The 22,696-nt window shown below is 34.4% G+C and overlaps 1 protein-coding gene and 2 long non-coding RNA genes across 3 annotated transcripts; 2 read left to right on the top strand and 1 right to left on the bottom strand.

Annotated features, from left to right (window-relative positions):
- Positions 1 to 298: 298 nt before the first annotated feature.
- LOC149682713 (uncharacterized) lies at positions 299 to 2,785 on the top strand. The gene is made up of 3 exons (XR_016365470.1): positions 299 to 637; positions 702 to 851; positions 929 to 2,785. It is a non-coding gene; the product is annotated as an uncharacterized LOC149682713 (long non-coding RNA).
- Positions 2,786 to 3,547: 762 nt separating this feature from the next.
- Positions 3,548 to 6,648, bottom strand: LOC149682712 (uncharacterized). The gene is made up of 3 exons (XM_089834367.1): positions 6,543 to 6,648; positions 4,331 to 4,673; positions 3,548 to 4,276 (listed from the first exon to the last, which is right to left on the bottom strand). Exons 1-3 carry the CDS (start codon positions 6,646 to 6,648, stop codon positions 4,075 to 4,077), a joined length of 651 nt encoding a protein of 216 aa, XP_089690493.1. The 3' UTR covers positions 3,548 to 4,074.
- A 7,558-nt stretch (positions 6,649 to 14,206) lies between these two features.
- LOC149682711 (uncharacterized) lies at positions 14,207 to 16,065 on the top strand. The gene is made up of 3 exons (XR_016365517.1): positions 14,207 to 14,358; positions 15,137 to 15,226; positions 15,289 to 16,065. It is a non-coding gene; the product is annotated as an uncharacterized LOC149682711 (long non-coding RNA).
- The last annotated feature ends 6,631 nt before the right edge of the window (positions 16,066 to 22,696 follow it).

The following is a 22,696-nucleotide window of genomic DNA, read 5'->3' as shown; positions in this document are numbered from 1 at the left end:
GGTAGGGGCGCCAATGGAGCCGCATGTTGCTTTAAGGGTCTAAACTACGAGAAATAGGCTTGGGATCCTTGGCTAAGAAACCCACATATGGCTTGGGATCCTGTACTAAGAAACCTAAAATTAGGCTTGGGATCCTGTACTAAGATACCTAAAATTAGGCTTGGGATCCTGTACTAAGAAACCTAAAATTAGGCTTGGGATCCTGTACTAAGAAACCTAAAATTAGGCTTGGGATCCTGTACCAAGAGACCCACTTAAGGCTTGGGATCCTTGACTAAGAGACCCACACAAGGCTTGGGATCCTTGACTAAAGAACCCACATCTGACTTCAAGATTTGAAAAAAAAATGGTAAGTATCATTATTGGAATTGACGGTCATATAAGTTTGGTATTAATCCATTTAAAAATATGGTATATTTTATGAGTAACCTGGAGGATTGGCGTAGTTCATGAGTAGCCTAGAGGATTTGCGTAGTTCATGAATAACCTAGAGGTTATGCGTAGTTCATGAATACCCTAGAGGTTATGCGTAGTTCATGAATACCCTAGAGGATATGCGTAGTTCATGAATACCCTACAGCATTGGTTTAGTTCATGGGTAACCATGGAGGACAAGGCCAACGAAATTGTAAACAAGGTATGTAATAGTGATAATTAGTTAATGGGGATAATCGTTGAGGTGATTTATTGTGGTTCTTCAGAAAATACGTCGGGAAATATATCTCAAGGCTTATCCTTAGGCTTAATAAAGGTGAAATACAACTCTCAAAACGTTAAAATGGTTGCGTCAGATGACTGAGATCTGGAGCGGCAACTGTGGGTTCATGTAAAGGCGAACCACTGAACAAAGTGTAAGTGTTGCACCAAGTTTCATAGGTTTGTTGAAGAATGGAGCAATTTTGTATAGCGTACTTTAAAAATGTTTTAGGTATGGCGAAGCGGAAATGGCTGAATAATCGGCGACAATTCAATAGTCCTAGTCGAAAATCCCCTTTTTTCGGCAAAACGCGGCCGAGGTGATTTTGAAAATGTTCCTGGCTGCGTTTTCTGCCGTTGGTAACACTGCAGCGTCCTCAAAAGTTGGCCAACGCTCAAAGCGGAAGTTGGACTTCGCCGCAATTGATCGACTAGAACTATAGTTCTAGCACGTTCAATGTTATGGGAGCAGCAAGTAGAGCAATACAAGGGCGGGCTGCATAGCGGTCTAGCAGTGGAAATACAGAAAGGAGAAAAACTTAACGCCAAGAGGCAGAGTTTTCCTATTTTGTGGAACTGGAGTCGTCTTGGTCTTTGTTATCTGAAACGTACAGCGCCAATACACCTATGTAATAGTTTCGAAAAAACGAAACTTTATGAACTACGCCTCATCTACTAGGTTATTGCTTTCTTTCGGACGCTATCCACCAAACATTCATCCTTAAACAGTCTGAAGAAGTTTTTAATATTAATAGTCCTAATTTGATTGTGGTTTTTTCCCAAATGGGTTTTCCCAGAGCCTTTTTTCCCACATGCGCTGTGGGTTTTTATGGTTCGAATTAGCTTGTATTATGACATGAATATTTGACATCCATTGCATCGTTTGTTAATGCTATTAATCAATTTATTCGTGGATAGCTCAGACGTCAGAGTGGAAAATCAATAATTTAAAAATAAGTGTTTTAATATTAATAATTCAACTGTGATTATGGTTTTTTCCCAAATGGGTTTTCCCAGAACCTTTTTTCCCATATGCGCTGTGGGTTTTTATGGTTCGAATTAGCTTGTATTATGACATGAATATTTGACATCCATTGCATCGTTTGTTAATGCTATTAATCAATTTATTCGTGGATAGCTCAGAAGTCAGAGTGGAAAATAAATAATTTAAAAATAAGTGTTTTAATATTAATAATTCAACTGTGATTATGGTTTTTTCCCAAATGGGTTTTCCCAGAACCTTTTTTCCCATATGCGCTGTGGGTTTTTATGGTTCGAATTAGCTTGTATTATGACATGAATATTTGACATCCATTGCATCGTTTGTTAATGCTATTAATCAATTTATTCGTGGATAGCTCAGACGTCAGAGTGGAAAATCAATAATTTAAAAATAAGTGTTTTAATATTAATAATTCAACTGTGATTATGGTTTTTTCCCAAATGGGTTTTCCCAGAACCTTTTTTCCCATATGCGCTCTGGGTTTTTATGGTTCGAATTAGCTTGTATTATGACATGAATATTTGACATCCATTGCATCGTTTGTTAATGCTATTAATCAATTTATTCGTGGATAGCTCAGACGTCAGAGTGGAAAATCAATAATTTAAAAATAAGTGTTTCAATATTAATAATTCAACTGTGATTATGGTTTTTTCCCAAATGGATTTTCCCAGAACCTTTTTTCCCATATGCGCTGTGGGTTTTTATGGTTCGAATTTGCTAAATGTTAAATTATACTGAAGGTTCCAATATATAATGTTAAATAACTATTCATTGTTGTATATAGATAGAAACGTTGAAGTATTATAAATACTGTTCTGTTAATGGTTTTTCAAGAACCTTTTGTTCCCATATGTATTGTGGGTTTTATGGTTTTAATTAGGTTATATTTAACTTTTACTGTACAGTTTAATGTATTATGTTATTTATTTCTTTGTATATATTGAAGTATTGTTGAAGTGTTATAAATACTGTCTTCTGAGCCTAATGTAATATTATAAATACTGTCTTCTGAGCCTAATGTACTTTCAGAATGTTATGGTCTTGAATTAAATGAAAAGTAAATAAAGTGAACGTTAAAATATATGACATCGTCCCTATATTATGTAAGATGAACCTCGTTCGGCCGTCGAATGTAATTTAAGACAAGTAATGATGATAATATACAAGTATGAAGTCGATAAGTTTTATAATATAGGGGTAATTAAGTGACTATTTTAAAATTCAATTCCTGCACTTGCAAAGAATTAAAAAAAGCGATAGATGCATATATTTAGGTTGTTTAAGGGGTAGTGATAGTCATCTCCACTCGGAGAGGTAATATTTTGGCTTTCCCAACTTGTTATTATCATCTTCTTGCACAGTCGTCAAATAGTCGCGCTTCCAAGACAGTACGAATGTATTGAAAACGCTAGCACTTTTGGGGTCGCTTAATTCGACAAATAGCGTCGTTTGAATTGTAAATACAAAACGCGAGGTTGGGCTAAATTCATTAGAAACTTTGGCGGGATTCGGTCTAATGGAATTCTGCGCAATGGGAATATTCCTATTTAAACAAATCTAGCCGACCTGTTGGAAATGTTGTTCTATTATGAAAGCCAAGAAAGCTTATTTATTCTTCATGTCAAACCATGACTTTAAACATATATTTTGCTCAAAATTTGAGTAAAGGAAGTCCTTTTCTCAATATAAAATGAAAGTCATTGCGGCTTACATTATGAATATAGCCACAAGGTGTTAGATTATTCACCTTGTGGTAAAATATACCTCCACGTTTTCATTGTTTTTCTAAAATATTATAATTCTTAAAAAAATAAAGATTTAAAAAATTTAAACCATATACCAACGTATTAAAAACATGTTACATTAAGAAACACCTGGAAAGCGTTGATGTTTAGCTTAGTGCTAAGATTATTCTGTGTTTACCTCTTAAACGTGATAAAATAAGAAGTGTTTCTATTTGGAACACATTTTAAGGATCCTTAGACAAACAGAGATGTAATTAGACATCAAAATTGAAGAAATAAACATAACCTCACACCAATGTTTAACTTTATAACATGTTCAGATGTTGCAAACCAAAACTCTTTTTTTATGTATGCATATTCCTAGACATTTTAAACTTTACCTGAATATCCATGCTTTGCGACTGATAATTTCACCGAAATATTAATATGACTGTTTTGTTATGTTAATCAAATTCATATCTTAATTGTTTAATTATCACGAATATCACCTATATGTTAAAGTGTGGTTTCTAAATGACGTAACACTCGGTGATTTCATTTGTTAAGTACAGTTCGAAGAAATGTTTTTTTTTTCGTGTTTGGGAATTCCATTTCACGTTCCAATCTAATAGTCAGCGTTTTAGGGATTTAGTAGAAGATTATTTCGGTAATGAAAACGGCTACTGTTCCTGACAACAGCATGAGAAGAAAATAGAAAGGAACGCTGACGCTACTGAGGTCCAAGGCTTCAGTGCTTTTCAATGGTCTCTTCCACATGAACTGTTCAATTAAGTAATTTGACTCTAGGTACTTATACTTGAAAACTTGCTTTCCGAACAACGGTTCCACCCTGCAATAAAATAGAAGTTAAGGATGTTAATCATATGATGAAATTGTTACTGACATCAGTTGGGCATTCAATTGTGGTATGCTTCTTATCCAAGTGGTGTTGAAAATGTAGTGATAGTAGTTGAGTTTAAGAACTTGTTGCGAAAAGTAAAAACCTCCTTTTCTGACGATGAGATCTTTCATCTCGGGATAATCCCAGAAAGATCCCAAGATCGAAGTAATAAAGTACGTGTTTGTGATCACAGCTTTTTCCCCCGATAAAATAATGTCAAGACTATCAAGCACTGGATTTTTGAAGAACTTGCGCAATTTTTCCTCATCGAATGCGTCTAGCCATCCCTTAACAACTGGGTCTCGGGCCGCCTGATACAAACCAATGACGTCAGAAGAATAGAGGACTTAACAGGAATAACAATATTCACCCAATCTTTAATGTATTTGAGATCTTTGTCGAAAAAAAATGCCGGCTCAATTCCCGACTTGATCAAGTCCGAGAGAGTGTCAATGCAGGTGTAGCTTTCCGTTGAGAAGTTCGTGCGCAAGTAACAACCCAAGAAGAACAGAATGAAAGTCACTCCGATAAGCCAGGAAGAAGCGAGCAGACGACAAGTAATGTGCGGCAGAACAGCAGGAATCGCTATAAAACATAATTATTCTATTCGATTTAGGTCTAAATAAAGCGCTGGCCTACTTTCGTATAATTAAGGGGTTAATTGTACCTCCATTACGAAGTAGAATTCTTTTCAAACGTTAATGATGACATAATTTCTTACGTTCGGCGCATAAAAGTGAGGCGTTTTCCCAGACATTTTCCAGGGTTTCTTGGACCATTTTCTTGACAACTTTCTTGGTGGGTACCGATTTGTATTTGTTGGTTACGATGGAGTGAATGACGAGTAAAATTGACAGAAGGACCAAGGTTAACACTATAGAAATCACCACCTGAATGAACCAATAAGTTAAACTCAATTATTTAGGTATTAACAGGAGTTCATAATAACCCGAAGTACGAAACTGGTTAAAAAACCCGTAACAACAAAGTTTCGCCGTAAAGCTCAGCGGATTCATACACCGCTTAACTCCCAAAGAAATAGTTACCACATTTGTTAGCGCCCACGCGCATTAACTTACACACTTCCGGTTTAGCACTATTTTTATCTTGTGATTTTGGGAGCGAAAATGGCTCACGTCTGCTTCTGTCGGAACGGTGTAAATTAAGCCTTGGCTAAGAAGTTGGCTTTTAGTCGGGGTTTCTAGTTTTCTACAAAACATTTAAACGTTCGTCAATAATGTTTTGTTTTGATATGTGTGAGTGAGAATTCCGTGGTTAAATTAAAACGGTTTGGACAAATTTATTCGCAGTATCTTTAATATAAGAATTGCAACGTGTTTCTACGACCACCATATCGCCATTTTTCTTTTCGACGGAGATCCCAGCCAACGGAAGTTTTGGAACGAAAACCAAGGAGCATAGATACCACTACGATATACTGTAAGGTTGTATGTCCATAAACTGGCTAATCCTTTCTATGCGCAACGACAGAATCTTGTTGTTCGCGATTTTTACCATTAGCTCTATGGCCAGTTTCATACTTCCCCCCCGAAGGGGGGTTATTATGAACTCCTGGTATTAACTACATTGTTATAGAAAAAAATCTACTTCGGTTTGCATATTTAAGAAGCTCCAGGAAGTCGATGTGACTGTCACTTTGGGGCTGGACACGATAATCAGCTTGCTTATTCCGACGGGCGGAGACGGATTGAAATGGTCCAATCGACTGCGGAAAAATGAGCTTCGCTCGCAATTCGCCATAACATGAGATTTCTAAAACCGGCGAAGGGGGTAATTAATTTGTTTTTCGATAATCAGATTATTTCAATATTAGCCGTAAAATCGCATACCTTGAAAAAATTTGGCGCAACTTGTGTTTTATAAAGGCCATCAAAATCAATATCGTCCCCTTCTAAATCCAGCCTAAATAACGTCGAGAAAATTTAATTGAAATATAAAGATAACATTTGTTTATAACAGTCCGTTGCATTTATACCAAGAAGAAATATACTTATAAGAAGGCTTAAATTAAGCTGCTACTCTTACGATGGTGTGGGGGAACAAGTAAGCCCAACCCCATTTATGTCCTTTTTAGCTAACCCCAAAAACCGGAGTAAAAAGAAAATATTTCAATTTCAAACGCTTTCCAATAAATCGGCTTCGATACAGTCGTCCATCAAATTAAACCTAGACTTGAGGGTTCCTGCAATCTCACCGTATGAATTCTTTGACGATGCCGATCTTATTTCTTTCCCAATACTTCCAAGAGCCGGAAGAGGATCTTTTCTTAACAAGGGTCCTGACAACTTGTTTTTACTCATGCCATTGAAATAATGTAGTTCCTTTCGCAATTCTTTCACATTACGAGCTGTAAGGTGGTAGTGTATCTTCCTTTAATCGGTGTCTATCCACGCTTGTTTTTCTTGTGTTCGGGGCCACACACACACACACCCTGCACCCCACACCATCGCAATGGTAGGACTGGTTACATAACCACAGCTAGCAAAATTTTTGCAAACCTATTTGCTCAAAGGAGACAGCGAGGTATAGGGCATTAAGTCTAATTAAAAGTCGAATCGAACTCCAAGTGTGAAATTTACTTTATGTTAAGGGATCCTCTTAAATATTCTGCCATGAACTTCATGTGTTCCGAAAAATACCACGAATTCTGATAAAAATTGAAAGTTTAATTGTCGTCAAAATGCAATCTTAATTTCGAGACACTGAAGACTCGCTTCAACAACAACAACACCAGCTCACCTCAAAAAGCTTATCTTTCGAACAATTAATAGTTGTCTCTTGCGTGTACCTTTAATAATAATTTAATCATGTAATCAATTTGTTTCGGACTTAATAATTGAAGTTCTACCTGTATTTAAAATATCGATCATTTCCTACAAATTCAATTTCGTCCAATGACATTTTGTAGTTCACTTAACGCCTAGAATGGACAATCCAAAAACTTCAAAGCCTGCAAAGAGTTGTTGAGAGTAATTTCATGGTTCTTCAGTAACAGTCGAAGAATAGAGTTTGCTTTGAAGCAAGATAAATCTGGGAAGATCAAAAAGATTTCATAAACGGAAACATTTTTTTTTGCAAGCTTTTATTTCCTAGCAAGCTGTCAGCATTCTAAAGGCATGGGTTTAATCTAGTTTACAATTATTGGTAGCAATCAAAGCTTTCAATTGATAAGTTGCATATGAATATTATAAATATTCAGGGTCTATTCATTATGGTTAAGTCCAAAAACCAGCCTGTTACTTGGGAGTTTCTCAAATTCATAAGCGATAAAAAATGAACCGACTTATATGGAAATTTGATACTGGCCTTAATACTTCATTTTTTATTCGAGTATTTCTCGGGATTTAACGCGCAATTACCCCATACGGACATTGGCCATCGCGTCTTTACGCATCCTGTGAACAGCGCTTTCTGTTAACCACTCTCCACTTTCTTAAACTATAATGGATTTTAGAGTATTATGGGGCAATTTAAAGAAATCACGAAGCTTGACGCAATTATAGAAATTAAAATGGAGTTTTATACCTATTATTTAGCAGCGACTTAAACCCGTAGAGTCTGATCAATAATTTTGCTAACTAACATTAAAAGAGTTGGACACGCTATGGAAAAAAATCGGGTTTCTACGAGAATACTTACCTTTTCTGAGGTTGAATTCTACTATACTTATCCTGATATTATAAACCATTTAAGAACCATTACGTTTGGTTGGTTTTTCAGTAAACGTTTGTTTAGCTTAAGGTAATTGTTCTCGTAATAATAGTTAAAATGGCATGCAGAATAATAGACTCGCTTTATTTAATAATCTTATAAGCATTTCTTACAAAACTTTGCGAAGAAAATTCGATATCAGAAACCAAAGCTTATTTAAGCCTGGTTTTCACTGCACAAAATTTCACGGAACAGTAAAAAAAATCCGCAATATTTTGCGGAAAATTCCTTAAAAAAACGGGGGCAAATCGTTTTCACTAAAACTTGTAATATCATGAAAGAAAGAGTGCGACTGTGCAAGCTCGTGGAGACCAAGGCTTACCAGTTATGTTGAAAATGCACCAATAGCAACCAATCGATTTTCTTAGATTTTTTTGTCTTCGTAAAAACGTTCATTTTTATCATATAACTAGCGATTAAGACAAACGTCTTTAACAAATCGTTAACTATACATTTTTAGAAATTTAACTCGACAACACAAACGCCTTCAATTAAAAAAATGGCGTCGAAAAACATCGCGAGCTGACCAAAAACAATCCTATGCGGTCACGCATTCGTCGATTCCTATTGGCCACCGCTTACCTTTCCGTAATGCGGAAAAATAGAAAACCAATTCCGTGCTTGCCGCCCAGAAAACGCGAAATTTTGCGGAAAGTTACCTCTGAAAAAACGGCGAGGAACCCTGTTTTTCCTGCGTTTTGGGCCAGTGAAAACCAGGCTTTAGTTTGCGTGCTACAATTTAAGGTCCCAGGAAACATTCTGGCCGCTTCTCATTTAAATCTACCTTTTCTTTTAAAATGGTGAAAATGTACTGTTGAAATTTTTCCGTCTGGGCCTTTCAGCCCAAAACCAAGGAAGCACATTTAGAGCTTTCAGTATTACCGGATAAAAATCAAAGCTACCCCGGGCCCTACCGTCCCTCTAGTCAGGATGAATGCAATGAATTATGAAATGATTTAAAACATTCGACTTAAATAATGTCCGTTGTATCTAGGTGTGATTGGGGATGAGGAGGGCGTGCTAGTTTCGTATGTTCTAATGTAGTATTCATGTTTCCTAACTCGGTACTTAAGGTATAATATTCGAGATGGCCAACAGTTGGGTTACATTAAGTTCCTACCACACCTGGCTAAAAAATTATTTTCGTCATTCTAAAGAAACATTTTCTCCTATATACGTTTTCTAATCAATCGTCTTGATAGAGTCGTCCATCAAATTAACCCAAAACTTGAGGGTTGCCGCAATCTAATCTTACCAAACGGTTGAATTAAAAACTATTCCAAATTGTTAGCAAATAATCGAAAAATATTTCTAGTAGGCCAAGCAAGTTTCAAATGGGTAAATATTCAAGATGATATAATTCAGTCTGGAAATATTTATGGCTTAATATGAACTTAAAATTTCTTAATAACTTATTCTTCTATTCTTAAATTGTTTATTCTTATTTTCCCACTTTGTGCTTTTGAGTTTTTCTTAGCATTTGTAATAATAAGTTTTACCCTGTCGACAAACTCAATAATTTACTAGAGGTTTTTTTAATCGATTAATCGTTTTAATAGATGATTAATCGAATTTCGTTTCGATTATTCAACCAAAAATATTTCATTTTTCGAATTTTCGAATTAGGTTACGAACGGGTATGAAAACGTTTGGTAAGGTCTGATACGCGAGTAACAATGAGAATAAACACGATGAATAAAAATTGCACCGTGAAAGTAATTGTCCTAGCAGCTCAATTGGTGGAAAGCTGTCTCGGGGCGTTAAGTTAATATCTGTGTTCCGGACTAAAACAAAATAATGGTACTTAATTGAGTTTAATAATAATTGTGGCGTGTTAATTTGGCTTTAATTTACACTGAGCCTTAAAGATAACTGGAATAAGTGATGAAAGTTTTGATTATAAAGATATGTAAAAGCAAACTAACTTTATTTCATAAAAACTCGCAAAGATAAGTTTTGAGCTTTATTGAATATTGATTACATCGGTGTAGAAAATTGGAGGTTGTGTTTTTATAAACTATATTTTTCTATATTTGACTCTGAATTTTTTTAGGCTAATTTTCTCCACTTTTAGTCTTAATTATTACTAGAATATTTAAGGCCTATTTTTAGCTAAAATGTTAAGGTAAAGCCTGCAAAGAGTTGTTGAGAGTAATTTCATGGTTCTTCAGTAACAGTCGAAGAATAGAGTTTGCTTTGAAGCAAGATAAATCTGGGAAGATCAAAAAGATTTCATAAACGGAAACATTTTTTTTTTGCAAGCTTTTATTTCCTAGCAAGCTGTCAGCATTCTAAAGGCATGGGTTTAATCTAGTTTACAATTATTGGTAGCAATCAAAGCTTTCAATTGATAAGTTGCATATGAATATTATAAATATTCAGGGTCTATTCATTATGGTTAAGTCCAAAAACCAGCCTGTTACTTGGGAGTTTCTCAAATTCATAAGCGATAAAAAATGAACCGACTTATATGGAAATTTGATACTGGCCTTAATACTTCATTTTTTATTCGAGTATTTCTCGGGATTTAACGCGCAATTACCCCATACGGACATTGGCCATCGCGTCTTTACGCATCCTGTGAACAGCGCTTTCTGTTAACCACTCTCCACTTTCTTAAACTATAATGGATTTTAGAGTATTATGGGGCAATTTAAAGAAATCACGAAGCTTGACGCAATTATAGAAATTAAAATGGAGTTTTATACCTATTATTTAGCAGCGACTTAAACCCGTAGAGTCTGATCAATAATTTTTCTAACTAACATTAAAAGAGTTGGACACGCTATGGAAAAAAATCGGGTTTCTACGAGAATACTTACCCTTTCTGAGGTTGAATTCTACTATACTTATCCTGATATTATAAACCATTTAAGAACCATTACGTTTGGTTGGTTTTTCAGTAAACGTTTGTTTAGCTTAAGGTAATTGTTCTCGTAATAATAGTTAAAATGGCATGCAGAATAATAGACTCGCTTTATTTAATAATCTTATAAGCATTTCTTACAAAACTTTGCGAAGAAAATTCGATATCAGAAACCAAAGCTTATTTAAGCCTGGTTTTCACTGCCCAAAATTTCACGGAACAGTAAAAAAATCCGCAATATTTTGCGGAAAATTCCTTAAAAAAAACGGGGGCAAATCGTTTTCACTAAAACTTGTAATATCATGAAAGAAAGAGTGCGACTGTGCAAGCTCGTGGAGACCAAGGCTTACCAGTTATGTTGAAAATGCACCAATAGCAACCAATCGATTTTCTTAGATTTTTTTGTCTTCGTAAAAACGTTCATTTTTATCATATAACTAGCGATTAAGACAAACGTCTTTAACAAATCGTTAACTATACATTTTTAGAAATTTAACTCGACAACACAAACGCCTTCAATTAAAAAAATGGCGTCGAAAAACATCGCGAGCTGACCAAAAACAATCCTATGCGGTCACGCATTCGTCGATTCCTATTGGCCACCGCCTTCCTTTCCGTAATGCGGAAAAATAGAAAACCAATTCCGTGCTTGCCGCCCAGAAAACGCGAAATTTTGCGGAAAGTTACCTCTGAAAAAACGGCGAGGAACCCTGTTTTTCCTGCGTTTTGGGCCAGTGAAAACCAGGCTTTAGTTTGCGTGCTACAATTTAAGGTCCCAGGAAACATTCTGGCCGCTTCTCATTTAAATCTACCTTTTCTTTTAAAATGGTGAAAATGTACTGTTGAAATTTTTCCGTCTGGGCCTTTCAGCCCAAAACCAAGGAAGCACATTTAGAGCTTTCAGTATTACCGGATAAAAATCAAAGCTACCCCGGGCCCTACCGTCCCTCTAGTCAGGATGAATGCAATGAATTATGAAATGATTTAAAACATTCGACTTAAATAATGTCCGTTGTATCTAGGTGTGATTGGGGATGGGGAGGGCGTGCTAGTTTCGTATGTTCTAATGTAGTATTCATGTTTCCTAACTCGGTACTTAAGGTATAATATTCGAGATGGCCAACAGTTGGGTTACATTAAGTTCCTACCACACCTGGCTAAAAAATTATTTTCGTCATTCTAAAGAAACATTTTCTCCTATATACGTTTTCTAATCAATCGTCTTGATAGAGTCGTCCATCAAATTAACCCAAAACTTGAGGGTTGCCGCAATCTAATCTTACCAAACGGTTGAATTAAAAACTATTCCAAATTGTTAGCAAATAATCGAAAAATATTTCTAGTAGGCCAAGCAAGTTTCAAATGGGTAAATATTCAAGATGATATAATTCAGTCTGGAAATATTTATGGCTTTATATGAACTTAAAATTTCTTAATAACTTATTCTTCTATTCTTAAATTGTTTATTCTTATTTTCCCACTTTGTGCTTTTGAGTTTTTCTTAGCATTTGTAATAATAAGTTTTACCCTGTCGACAAACTCAATAATTTACTAGAGGTTTTTTTAATCGATTAATCGTTTTAATAGATGATTAATCGAATTTCGTTTCGATTATTCAACCAAAAATATTTCATTTTTCGAATTTTCGAATTAGGTTACGAACGGGTATGAAAACGTTTGGTAAGGTCTGATACGCGAGTAACAATGAGAATAAACACGATGAATAAAAATTGCACCGTGAAAGTAATTGTCCTAGCAGCTCAATTGGTGGAAAGCTGTCTCGGGGCGTTAAGTTAATATCTGTGTTCCGGACTAAAACAAAATAATGGTACTTAATTGAGTTTAATAATAATTGTGGCGTGTTAATTTGGCTTTAATTTACACTGAGCCTTAAAGATAACTGGAATAATTGATGAAAGTTTTGATTATAAAGATATGTAAAAGCAAACTAACTTTATTTCATACAAACTCGCAAAGATAAGTTTTGAGCTTTATTGAATATTGATTACATCGGTGTAGAAAATTGGAGGTTGTGTTTTTATAAACTATATTTTTCTATATTTGACTCTGAATTTTTAGGCTAATTTTCTCCACTTTTAGTCTTAATTATTACTAGAATATTTAAGGCCTATTTTTAGCTAAAATGTTAAGGTAAGTTTACATTCAATTTTACTAGTAATATTAGAGTAATGCTTGTAAAATTTTCGATTTTTAAGGACTCTTTGTGTACATATTCTACAGGGCCGGTAGGCCCTTGTAGATATGACTTGACACCCTTTTGTAACGTTAAAGCAAAATTCACATGCTTTTACTAAATTTCCTATGGAGATTAACATGGCGTTTTTCGTGATTTACCCCCACCGCGAACAGAAAAACTACAGCGAAGTTACTTTTCGGAATACTCTTGAATTAACAATTAAGTATTCAAGGTGTGCTATCGGCTAGTTTAATTTAAATAAATTAACTCTAAGTATGTTAATTTTAGTTAATTCTGAAAGTACGTCAAAAATTACTTTTGGGTCAGACTATCTAGCAGTAGACGCTGACAAATTACTTTGGTATTTCATCCGAGCTTGAGCACCTTTATATGTATTTTCTAATTAACTGTAGCACCCTTAATAAGAAATACGTCGTTATCAGGTCGAATTTTCGTCTAGAAAAGTAATTCAGGTAAATAATTACAGTTAACAGAGGTTTTTATATCATTTAAAGTAAGTTTTTGAACGTTCTTTACGGCCAAGGCTTAAGTTGTATTTTAGTTTGTCTATGTAATATAGTCTTTATACTTATAGTGTCTTTCCCAGGCTAGGAAATAAGACAGGTTTACAGGTCAAAAACCAGTTTATTAATAGCTTGGACCACTTTTTTTATTCAAAACGTGAGGGTCACTGGTCCCAATGACTAGTTTATTAATTCCTACTTTTATTAAAAATTGATATGGGGACCTCTTAAATTAATTTCATTTTAACATAAATTTCGACTCCATGAGTCCAGTTGTGTATACAACCCTAAGCCGAGAGAGATTTTTTTAGAATAGAGAACGACCACAAGTCCTGGGACCAGTAGAAAAATAATTAGGGGAAGGGTCACTGGCCCCGGGACCAGTTTCATATTTAAGACATCAGGGGTCACTGGTCCGGAGGACTAGTTCAGAAATAAACCTTATTTCCAAGCCTGGTTTCCCCTTTAAAGATAAAAAAGCTAATTTCCAGCTCTGTATTTCAAAAATACGCAGTCTGCTTCGTTTTCTGCTACCAACAAATATAGGAGGTATACAGGGTTTCACTATTTGTTAATCTCACTAAAATGCTACTAATTGTGAAGATGTGTGATATATTTCCTTAAACTAAACCAATGTAGAGGAATTTCCATGTTTACATCTGCACAGATTCTCTCAACGTAACCACGTTGGAAACGGAGGGTTACGTATGAGGTATACAGGGTTTCATTATTTGTTAATCTCACTAAAATGGTACTAATACGCGCCGAGCGAGCCGCCGCGTTCGCCATCTAGCGGATTTTAGAAGGACAAATTGGCGGGAAAATGATCGCGTCTTTAAATGAAGCCATAGGGTTGTTGTGTAGTTACTTGTAGGAATTATTACTGAAATTCGCCAGAAGGGGTGAAATTTTACCCGTTTTCAAAGTTCTAGAATTCATTGCATTTAAAGAAATGAATGAATTAACGCGCTTAAAGAGAAAAAGTAAGTTTTTAGACTTTATCTTATCTAATCCCAATACCCAAATTAAATGTACAGGTATAGTTAACCTCAAAAATGTGTCTGTCTGGAAGCACTTGCAATTTAATTTAATTAACTTACAATATAAACATATTTATTTAATTCGAACACTTACATAGATGGTAATATCATAAATTTGCTTAGTTACAGAGGTTTCCCCTGATACACTCTCCAGAGACTACGGTATTAACTTCGTTTGGTTGAAAATGTGTTTAGTTTTTAATAGATTTTATACTTTTTGACGAGTAGAATCCCTAAAATAATTTTGTAAACCTTTTTATGCAAAAAACGCGACGTATTTTATAATTGTAGCGCTCCCCATTTATTAAACTGCCAATCTACCATTGGCGAAATTCCCGCCAAGAGTTTTCCATTCAGTCCGCTAGAGGCGCTGCGTGTTAGTTAACCTCTCAATCCTCGGCGCGTATTGTGAAGGTGTGTAATATATTTCCTTAAACTGAACCAATGTAGAGGAATTTCCATGTTTACACCAGCACAGATTCTCTCAACGTAACCACGTTGGAAACGATTCGTTAAAACAATTTTTTTCCTGGTGAAACAGTCCGTATATGATATTACGTTTTATAAATTATTTGTTACCAAGAGTTGATTGTTTAATTTAGAAATATAAGTAACAGTGGTGCTGGTTAATCCAGGAGAACATTGTCTTTACGTAATTAGTCAAATAAATTCCATGTGCAGATTTTTTCAACGTAACCACGTGGGAAACAGAGTCTTACGTACGCTATTTCCACAGTCCTTATTGCCGTTTGTTTATATGTCAGAATTGCTATGAATTGTTTAGGTGTTTGATTTAATTACTGGTATTTAAGCGAATCTATGGAATCACATCATTCATTAACATTGTAACCTTTGTACCCCGGTACAACATATTTAATTGTTAATCTTCACGTTACCGCAAATTTAGTACGGGGCATGATAAAAATTGAACGCAATGTGTTGGAACTAATCAAAAACTCATCTAAACATTAAAATTAAGGTTAATAATTTTTTGAAGCTCAATTTATAAGCTAAATCAATACTGCCAAACCACAATCCTTCATTAATTTCAACATAATTAAGTATAATTAGGGTGAATTTAAACATAAAATTGTAACGGCCATATCGCAAACGCGAAATGGCGTTACCCCTGGTAGGCCGTTGCTCCTCATAACGTTAAAATTAGCGAGCTTGGGTAGCAGCGGAACGAGCATACGCTTGTAAAACTATCAGGGGGGTCTAAGAAAGTCCTATTGCACCGCGCAACTGTCCTCGTCGGAATCCCGACAGAGACTTAACCCCTTGACCAAAAATCAAAGGGGGTAGGAACCCTTAGACCCGACTCGAGACCCTGTGTCTATAAAAGGAGGGACCGAGGGGACGAGAGATATCTTTTTGGCTCCAGCGACGATGGAGGAAGGCCCGAGCACCTTTTTGTTTATTTTACTTTAAAAGTTTTTACATTGTAATATTTTTGAGAGATGGCTGGGTGAGTCGAAAATAAAGTTTCATTAGAAAAGTACTTGTATTACTCTAGGGTAAGCCTACCAGTTTTGTAGGGCTTACAAAATATACCTATTTTGGATAAAAACTCGAATAAATTTTAAATGGACTACTTGATTAATATTTAAACTGTATAGCTGTTGATAAAGCCTCGTATTTCTATTTCACACTTAATCAAGATAAACCTTTAAATTAAACTTAATCAGGATAAACCTTTAAATTATACTTAATTAGGATAAACCTTTAATTAAACTTAATCCGGATAAACCTTTAAATTAAACTTAATCCGGATAAACCTTTAATTAAGCTTAATCCGGTTAAACCTTTAATTAAACTTAATCCGGATAAACCTTTAATTAAACTTAATCCGGTTAAACCTTTAATTAAACTTAATCCGGATAAACCTTTAATTAAACTAAATCCGGATAAACCTTTAATTAAACTTAATCCGGATAAACCTTTAAATTAAACTTAATCCGGATAAACCTTTAAATTAAACTTAATCCGGATAAACCATTAATTAAACTTAATTGAGATAAACCTTTAAATTAAACTTAATCGAGATAAACCTTTAAATTAAACTTAATCGAGATAAACCTTTAAATTAAACTTAATCGAGATAAACCTTTAAATTAAACTTAATCGATATAAACCTTTAAACTAAACTTAATCGAGATAAACCATTAAACTAAACTTAATCGAGATAAACCTTTAAACTAAACTTAATCGAGATAAACCTTTAAACCAAACTTAATCGAGATAAGCCTTTAAACTAAACTTAATCGAGATACGCCTTTAAACTAAACTTAATCGAGATAAGCCTTTAAACTAAACTTAATCGAGATAAGCCTTTAAATTAGACTTAATCGAGATAAGCCTTTAAATTAGACTTAATCGAGATAAGCCTTTAAATTAGACTTAATCGAGATAAGCCTTTAAATTAGACTTAATCGAGATAAGCCTTTAAATTAGACTTAATCGATATAAGCCTTTAAATTAGACTTAATCGATATAAGCCTTTAAATTAGACTTAATCGATATAAGCCTTTAAATTAGACTTAATCGAGATAAGCCTTTAAATTAGACTTAATCGATATAAGCCTTTAAATTAGACTTAATCGATATAAGCCTTTAAATTAGACTTAATCGAGATAAGCCTTTAAATTAGACTTAATCGATATAAGCCTTTAAATTAGACTTAATCGAGATAAGCCTTTAAATTAGACTTAATCGAGATAAGCCTTTAAACTAAATTTTTATGGAGATAAACCTTTAAACGTAACTTAATCGAGATAAGCCTTCAAACGTAAGTAAAATTAAGGTGAAATTAACCCAAAACACGATTTTTTTGGTTAAATTCATGGATACCTTATTTAATTAAAATTAGCACTACACTTATCTTTCACCCAGTCTCAATTTTCCTATTTAATCTTTACAATTAAATGAGCACTTAAGTCCATATTTACCCGCATTTCAAGTCCATATTTACCCGCATTTCAAGTCCATATTTAACCGCATTTCAAGTCCATATTTAGACCCATTTCAAGTCGATATTTAGATCCATTTCAAGTCGATATTTAGATCCATTTCAAGTCGATATTTAGACCCATTTCAAGTCGATATTTAGACCCATTTCAAGTCGATATTTAGACCCATTTCAAGTCGATATTTAGACCCATTTCAAGTCGATATTTAGACCCATTTCAAGTCGATATTTACCCCCATTTCATGTCCATATTTACCCCCATTTCAAGTCGATATTTACCCCCATTTCAAGTCGATATTTACCCCCATTTCAAGTCGATATTTAGACCCATTTCAAGTCGATATTTAGACCCATTTCAAGTCCATATTTAGACCCATTTCAAGTCCATATTTAGACCCATTTCAAGTTCATATTTACCCCCATTTCAAGTCCATATTTACCCCATTTCAAGTCCATATTTACCCCCATTCCAAGTCCATATTTCCCCCATTTCAAGTCCATATTTACCCCAATTCAAGTCCATATTTACCCCCATTTCAAGTCCATATTTACCCCCATTTCAAGTCCATATTTACCCCCTTTCATGTCCATGTTTACCCCCATTTCATGTCCATATTTACCCCCATTTCATGTCCATATTTACCCCCATTTCATGTCCCAATTTACACCCATTTCATGTCCCAATTTACACCCATTTCATGTCCCAATTTACACCCATTTCATGTCCCAATTTACCCCCATTTCATGTCCCAATTTAAAACCCCTATTAATCTCATATCAAACCCCTGTTCACCCCATTTCATGTCCCAATTTAAAACCCCTATTAATCTCATATCAAACCCCTGTTCACCAAATTTCAGGACCATGCGCCTGATTTACAGGAATATTTATAGTCTTGTTCAGTTTGACTTCACTACCTTTCCTATTGTGTTTGTACACGTTGAAGACTCTCTTATTATATCAATCCTGACTGAACACGATTTTAAGTAAAAATATTAATGCCGTTAAAATTATCCAAATGAACTCTTTTGGGCAACAACTAATGTAATGGAGTCAGATTGGTTTTAATAATGAGCATGTTTTACTTTTTAAAACATCATTTAAAAACCTTTCTGAGGTCTGTATGCACAATTTTTTAAAAATACATGCTTATTGGAAAATATTTCATGGAATAAGAATTTTATTTTTATTTTACAAACCGAGATTAATATTAGGTCATTACTAATGAACTCGGGCCTTTTCCAAAAAATCGTTTATTTATCAAGGTCCCTCAACAAAAAACGTTGAAAATATTGCTTGTTTTATAGGTCGGGTTAGGTAAGGCATATGTTAGTTAGGTTACGTGTCATTGAGACACAAATTTCAAGCATTGTACCTCTTAATAGTAGACGTATTTGTCCTATAAATGTTATAAATTTAATAAAAAAAGTTTCAATAATAACAAACGTTTTATCGTTGACAGCGTTTAAAAATAAAAATATTTGCTTTTAATAATATGTGGTTTTTCATCGGCACTATATTACGTTAGAAAATTATTTTTGGGAACTTATTCTATGTTCAAACTTCGTTTAAGTTCGTTACAGTGTTACGTAATTTGACTTAAAATTAAAATAAGCGAATCGCTTTATAACGGTGCATTTCTGCGATTTAAAAATATTTCATTCTTCTAAACTATAAATTTTGCTTAATGTTTTACAAAATAGATGGGATTATTGCTCATTTTACATAACCACTCAAGTTAATCAGATGTTAACGGGCGTAGATAGAATTTTAATTTAAGCCAAGATGTTTGTCCCATTAGACCAAATCCAAAACCGCCAAATTGCGGTAGTTTTCAGCCGAATTGGAATTCGGTCGTAAGGCAGGCAAGCAGTTAATTACCATAGTACAATTAACTTGAAATGGGTCAATAGGGCCTTAAAACGGGGGAAATAGGGTCTTTAAATGGGTAAACAGGTCTTTAAATGGGTAATCAGGGACTTGAAATGGTGTATTGACCGATTTGTTTTACACCATATGCTAAATATGGAAAAAATAAATATTTAACAACTATTTCACTTCACTTGGTTTAATAATGTGACCGTATGTGACAGAGGTAGCGTACTTTTTCCATACTTTTAACACCATTAAACTAAGTAATATTAGAAGTTCAACAGATTGCCTAACAAAGGTGTTAAAAACCACTGTAAGTGGTGCATAAATGCCTAATATTTCCTTAATACTTGCAAATAATATTAGCAAATGGCGTTAATTGATCATAAAAATAGGGTTAAAGTACACCCTAAATGATGTCTTTCTTGGCACCGGAAAAAACAGCATATATGGTGTTTGAATGCACCGTTATATTTTAGAGTACAAATGTATGACGGTGAAGCAAACATGATTATTCAAAATTTAATTACATTAAGACTGAAGTGACAGATATTATAAAAAACCGTCTTGGTTTGGACCAAGGCTGAAAAAACAAACGATATGTTTGAGGTTTATCAATTGACTGAAGTTTCAGATATTGAAATTTTTTTCTAGTTATTTTTATCCACTCAATCCTTAATCAATATTTAATTCAATCAACTGATTTTACTGTTAATCGATCTAGTCCCTCTAAATTAATTGAAAAAATTACATATCTACGCTTTTTCAAGAACAATTACATTTTCCGAAAACATTTTATCATGAAATTAATTATTTTGAAAGGGCCGTCGCAACACACTATATTATATTACCATATAGATCGAAACCTTTTCACATTAGTAAACGGTACATGACACTCCGGACTTGCCCGCCAACCTTATTAACCTAACACTATAAAACATTCGTGTACATGAATGGTTATGGTTATGGCTTGACACTCGCTAGCGCCCGAACGACCGATCACTCAGTGTAATCGGTGTACAGTACATTTGTAAGTGAGTTTGGAAATTACATACAGAGAAACTAAAACACAGGTGTGATCCCGCCATTGGGGTGTTTTCTCTCTTTCATTTTCTCGCTCGCTTAGAAGCACCGCTATAGGCAGTGCTAGTTGACTAGCCTCCTGCCCGTAGTGAACTTTGGCACCGTCTGGCGATGACCCTTGGTGCGAGGGAGAATACACCCCAATGGTGGCCTCGCCCCTGTGTTTTCCGAAATGATCTTTACGCTTGCTAAAATGATTACGCGTAATACGTAACCGGTGTAAAGTAGGGAGGTGACGTTTCAAATGAAGACTGAGTTATGACCAAGAAATTCTAAAGTATGGAAATAAAGTTCCAGTGCAACTTTACCTTCATAGAGGCGACAATAGAAATGTAGCATTTCGATATACGAAATTTAATGTATAAATTCGCGCAACACCCTGGTTTGGCATCAATTAAATATTTACATTTTCCATTCGAGTTATGTCAAAGTTCGCTTGCTCTTTTTAGACATCCAGTAGAACATTTCAAATATTCAATACTGATCCCTCAACACGTACTCCCTTCAAAATAATTAATTTCATGATAAAATGTTTTCGGAAAATGTAATTGTTCTTGAAAAAGCGTAGATATGTAATTTTTTCAATTAATTTAGAGGGACTAGATCGATTAACAGTAAAATCAGTTGACTGAATTAAATATTGATTAAGGATTGAGTGGATAAAAATAACTAGAAAAAAATTTCAATATCTGAAACTTCAGTCAATTGATAAAGCTCAAACATATCGTTTGTTTTTTCGGCCTTGGTCCAAACCAAGACGGTTTTTTATAATTTAAAAGTGGATTTACAATTTCGTTGTATTACATTAAGAATATTTATGTTCATTAAAGGGTTAGTGTCAAATAGTTATAGTTCACAATAAATATTTATGTTTAATAAAGGGGTAGTGTCAAAATAGTTATAGTACACAATATATTTTCATGTTCAATAAAGTGGTAGTGTCAAAATAGTTATAGTTCACAATATATTTTCATGTTCAATAAAGGAGTAATGTCAAATTAATTATAGTAGACAATAAATATAATGTTCAATAAAGCGAGAGTGTCTTTAACCTTTGTTTAGATACAGGTTTTTCATTTAATCAAATTGAAGACAAACTTAGTACAAGTTCACGAGCCAGGAAAATGTTACCAAAATTACAGTTGTAACCATTTTATCCATTCTAAAATTTTAAGTCTACAAGAAATCTCAGAATTAACCGAGAAATGATGGATAGTAAACATAAATTGAACGGGCTATATTGAAGGAACAGATTCTATTTCTTAGAATGGCATACTGCCTAGATTAGCATTATATCTACCATTAGTAACATGCTGAAAACAAAAGAATACCACGAAATGAGATACAATAATGAAGGTTTGTTTCTGAGTACAACATAACAGCGTTTTTTGTGTCAAACACTATTGTAGTAGTCAAAGTCGGTTTCATTTAACATACACGACTAATATGACTGGCCTGGTACTTGCCCATGCCGTTTCCATGTAAAACCCCTTTTGGGAGTCCTTCCTTCGAATATTTAGCATAGGGTATTGAGGAGACGTGCATGACATATTTATTGCTAAAAATTTACTAATGATCTCTCTCCGCTATCAGACCCAGAGTTAAGATTGACGAGTAGCTCAAGACGAGCTCACGCGTATAGGATTCCCGCGCTTTTTTCCTCACGTCATAGTGATGTCATTAAACGGGCGAACAAGCTCAACAAGACAAAACTATTGATATATAGAAATTGAGTTTTCGTGATTTTTCAATGGATTTTAAAAATGGAAACTTTGGTTCAATTATACAGGGTGGCTTCGGTATTTGTGGCCAATAGCTTCTATGGGATAGTATTATTCCACTGACAATAGTATGTTTCCTACCATATTGTGTTGCAGGATTGATAACGTGAATAATAGATATGTAATGCAATAGAATGCTGTAATCGAAATAATGTTTAACGTATTGCCTACAGTTTAAAGGGAGGGTGAAGTAGAAAATCAAGTGATTTTTTATCGGTTTTCCTACTAATTATAAGACCAGTCTGCATAGTCAAACATCCAGGAAATACTTCCGAATGATTTTAAAATTCAAATTAGGTTCACATT

The sequence above is a fragment of the Phalangium opilio genome, unplaced genomic scaffold (genome assembly GCF_054372755.1).
Source record: "Phalangium opilio isolate 3A_F unplaced genomic scaffold, DU_Popi_V2 ptg000038l_1, whole genome shotgun sequence".
NCBI lineage: Eukaryota > Metazoa > Arthropoda > Arachnida > Opiliones > Phalangiidae > Phalangium > Phalangium opilio.
The sequence above is the reverse complement of the archived record's forward strand: the minus strand, read 5'-3'. Positions and strand labels throughout refer to the sequence as shown.

Coding starts and splice junctions, on each gene's coding strand:
- LOC149682712 (XM_089834367.1), bottom strand. CDS start 6,648: ATGAGTAAAAACAAGTTGTCAGGACCCTTGTTAAGAAAAGATCCTCTT. Junction 4,674..6,542: donor ATCGTCAAAGAATTCATACG/GTGAGATTGCAG, acceptor ATTCCTGTTAAG/TCCTCTATTCTTCTGACGTC. Junction 4,277..4,330: donor CAATTGAATGCCCAACTGAT/GTCAGTAACAAT, acceptor ATTTTATTGCAG/GGTGGAACCGTTGTTCGGAA.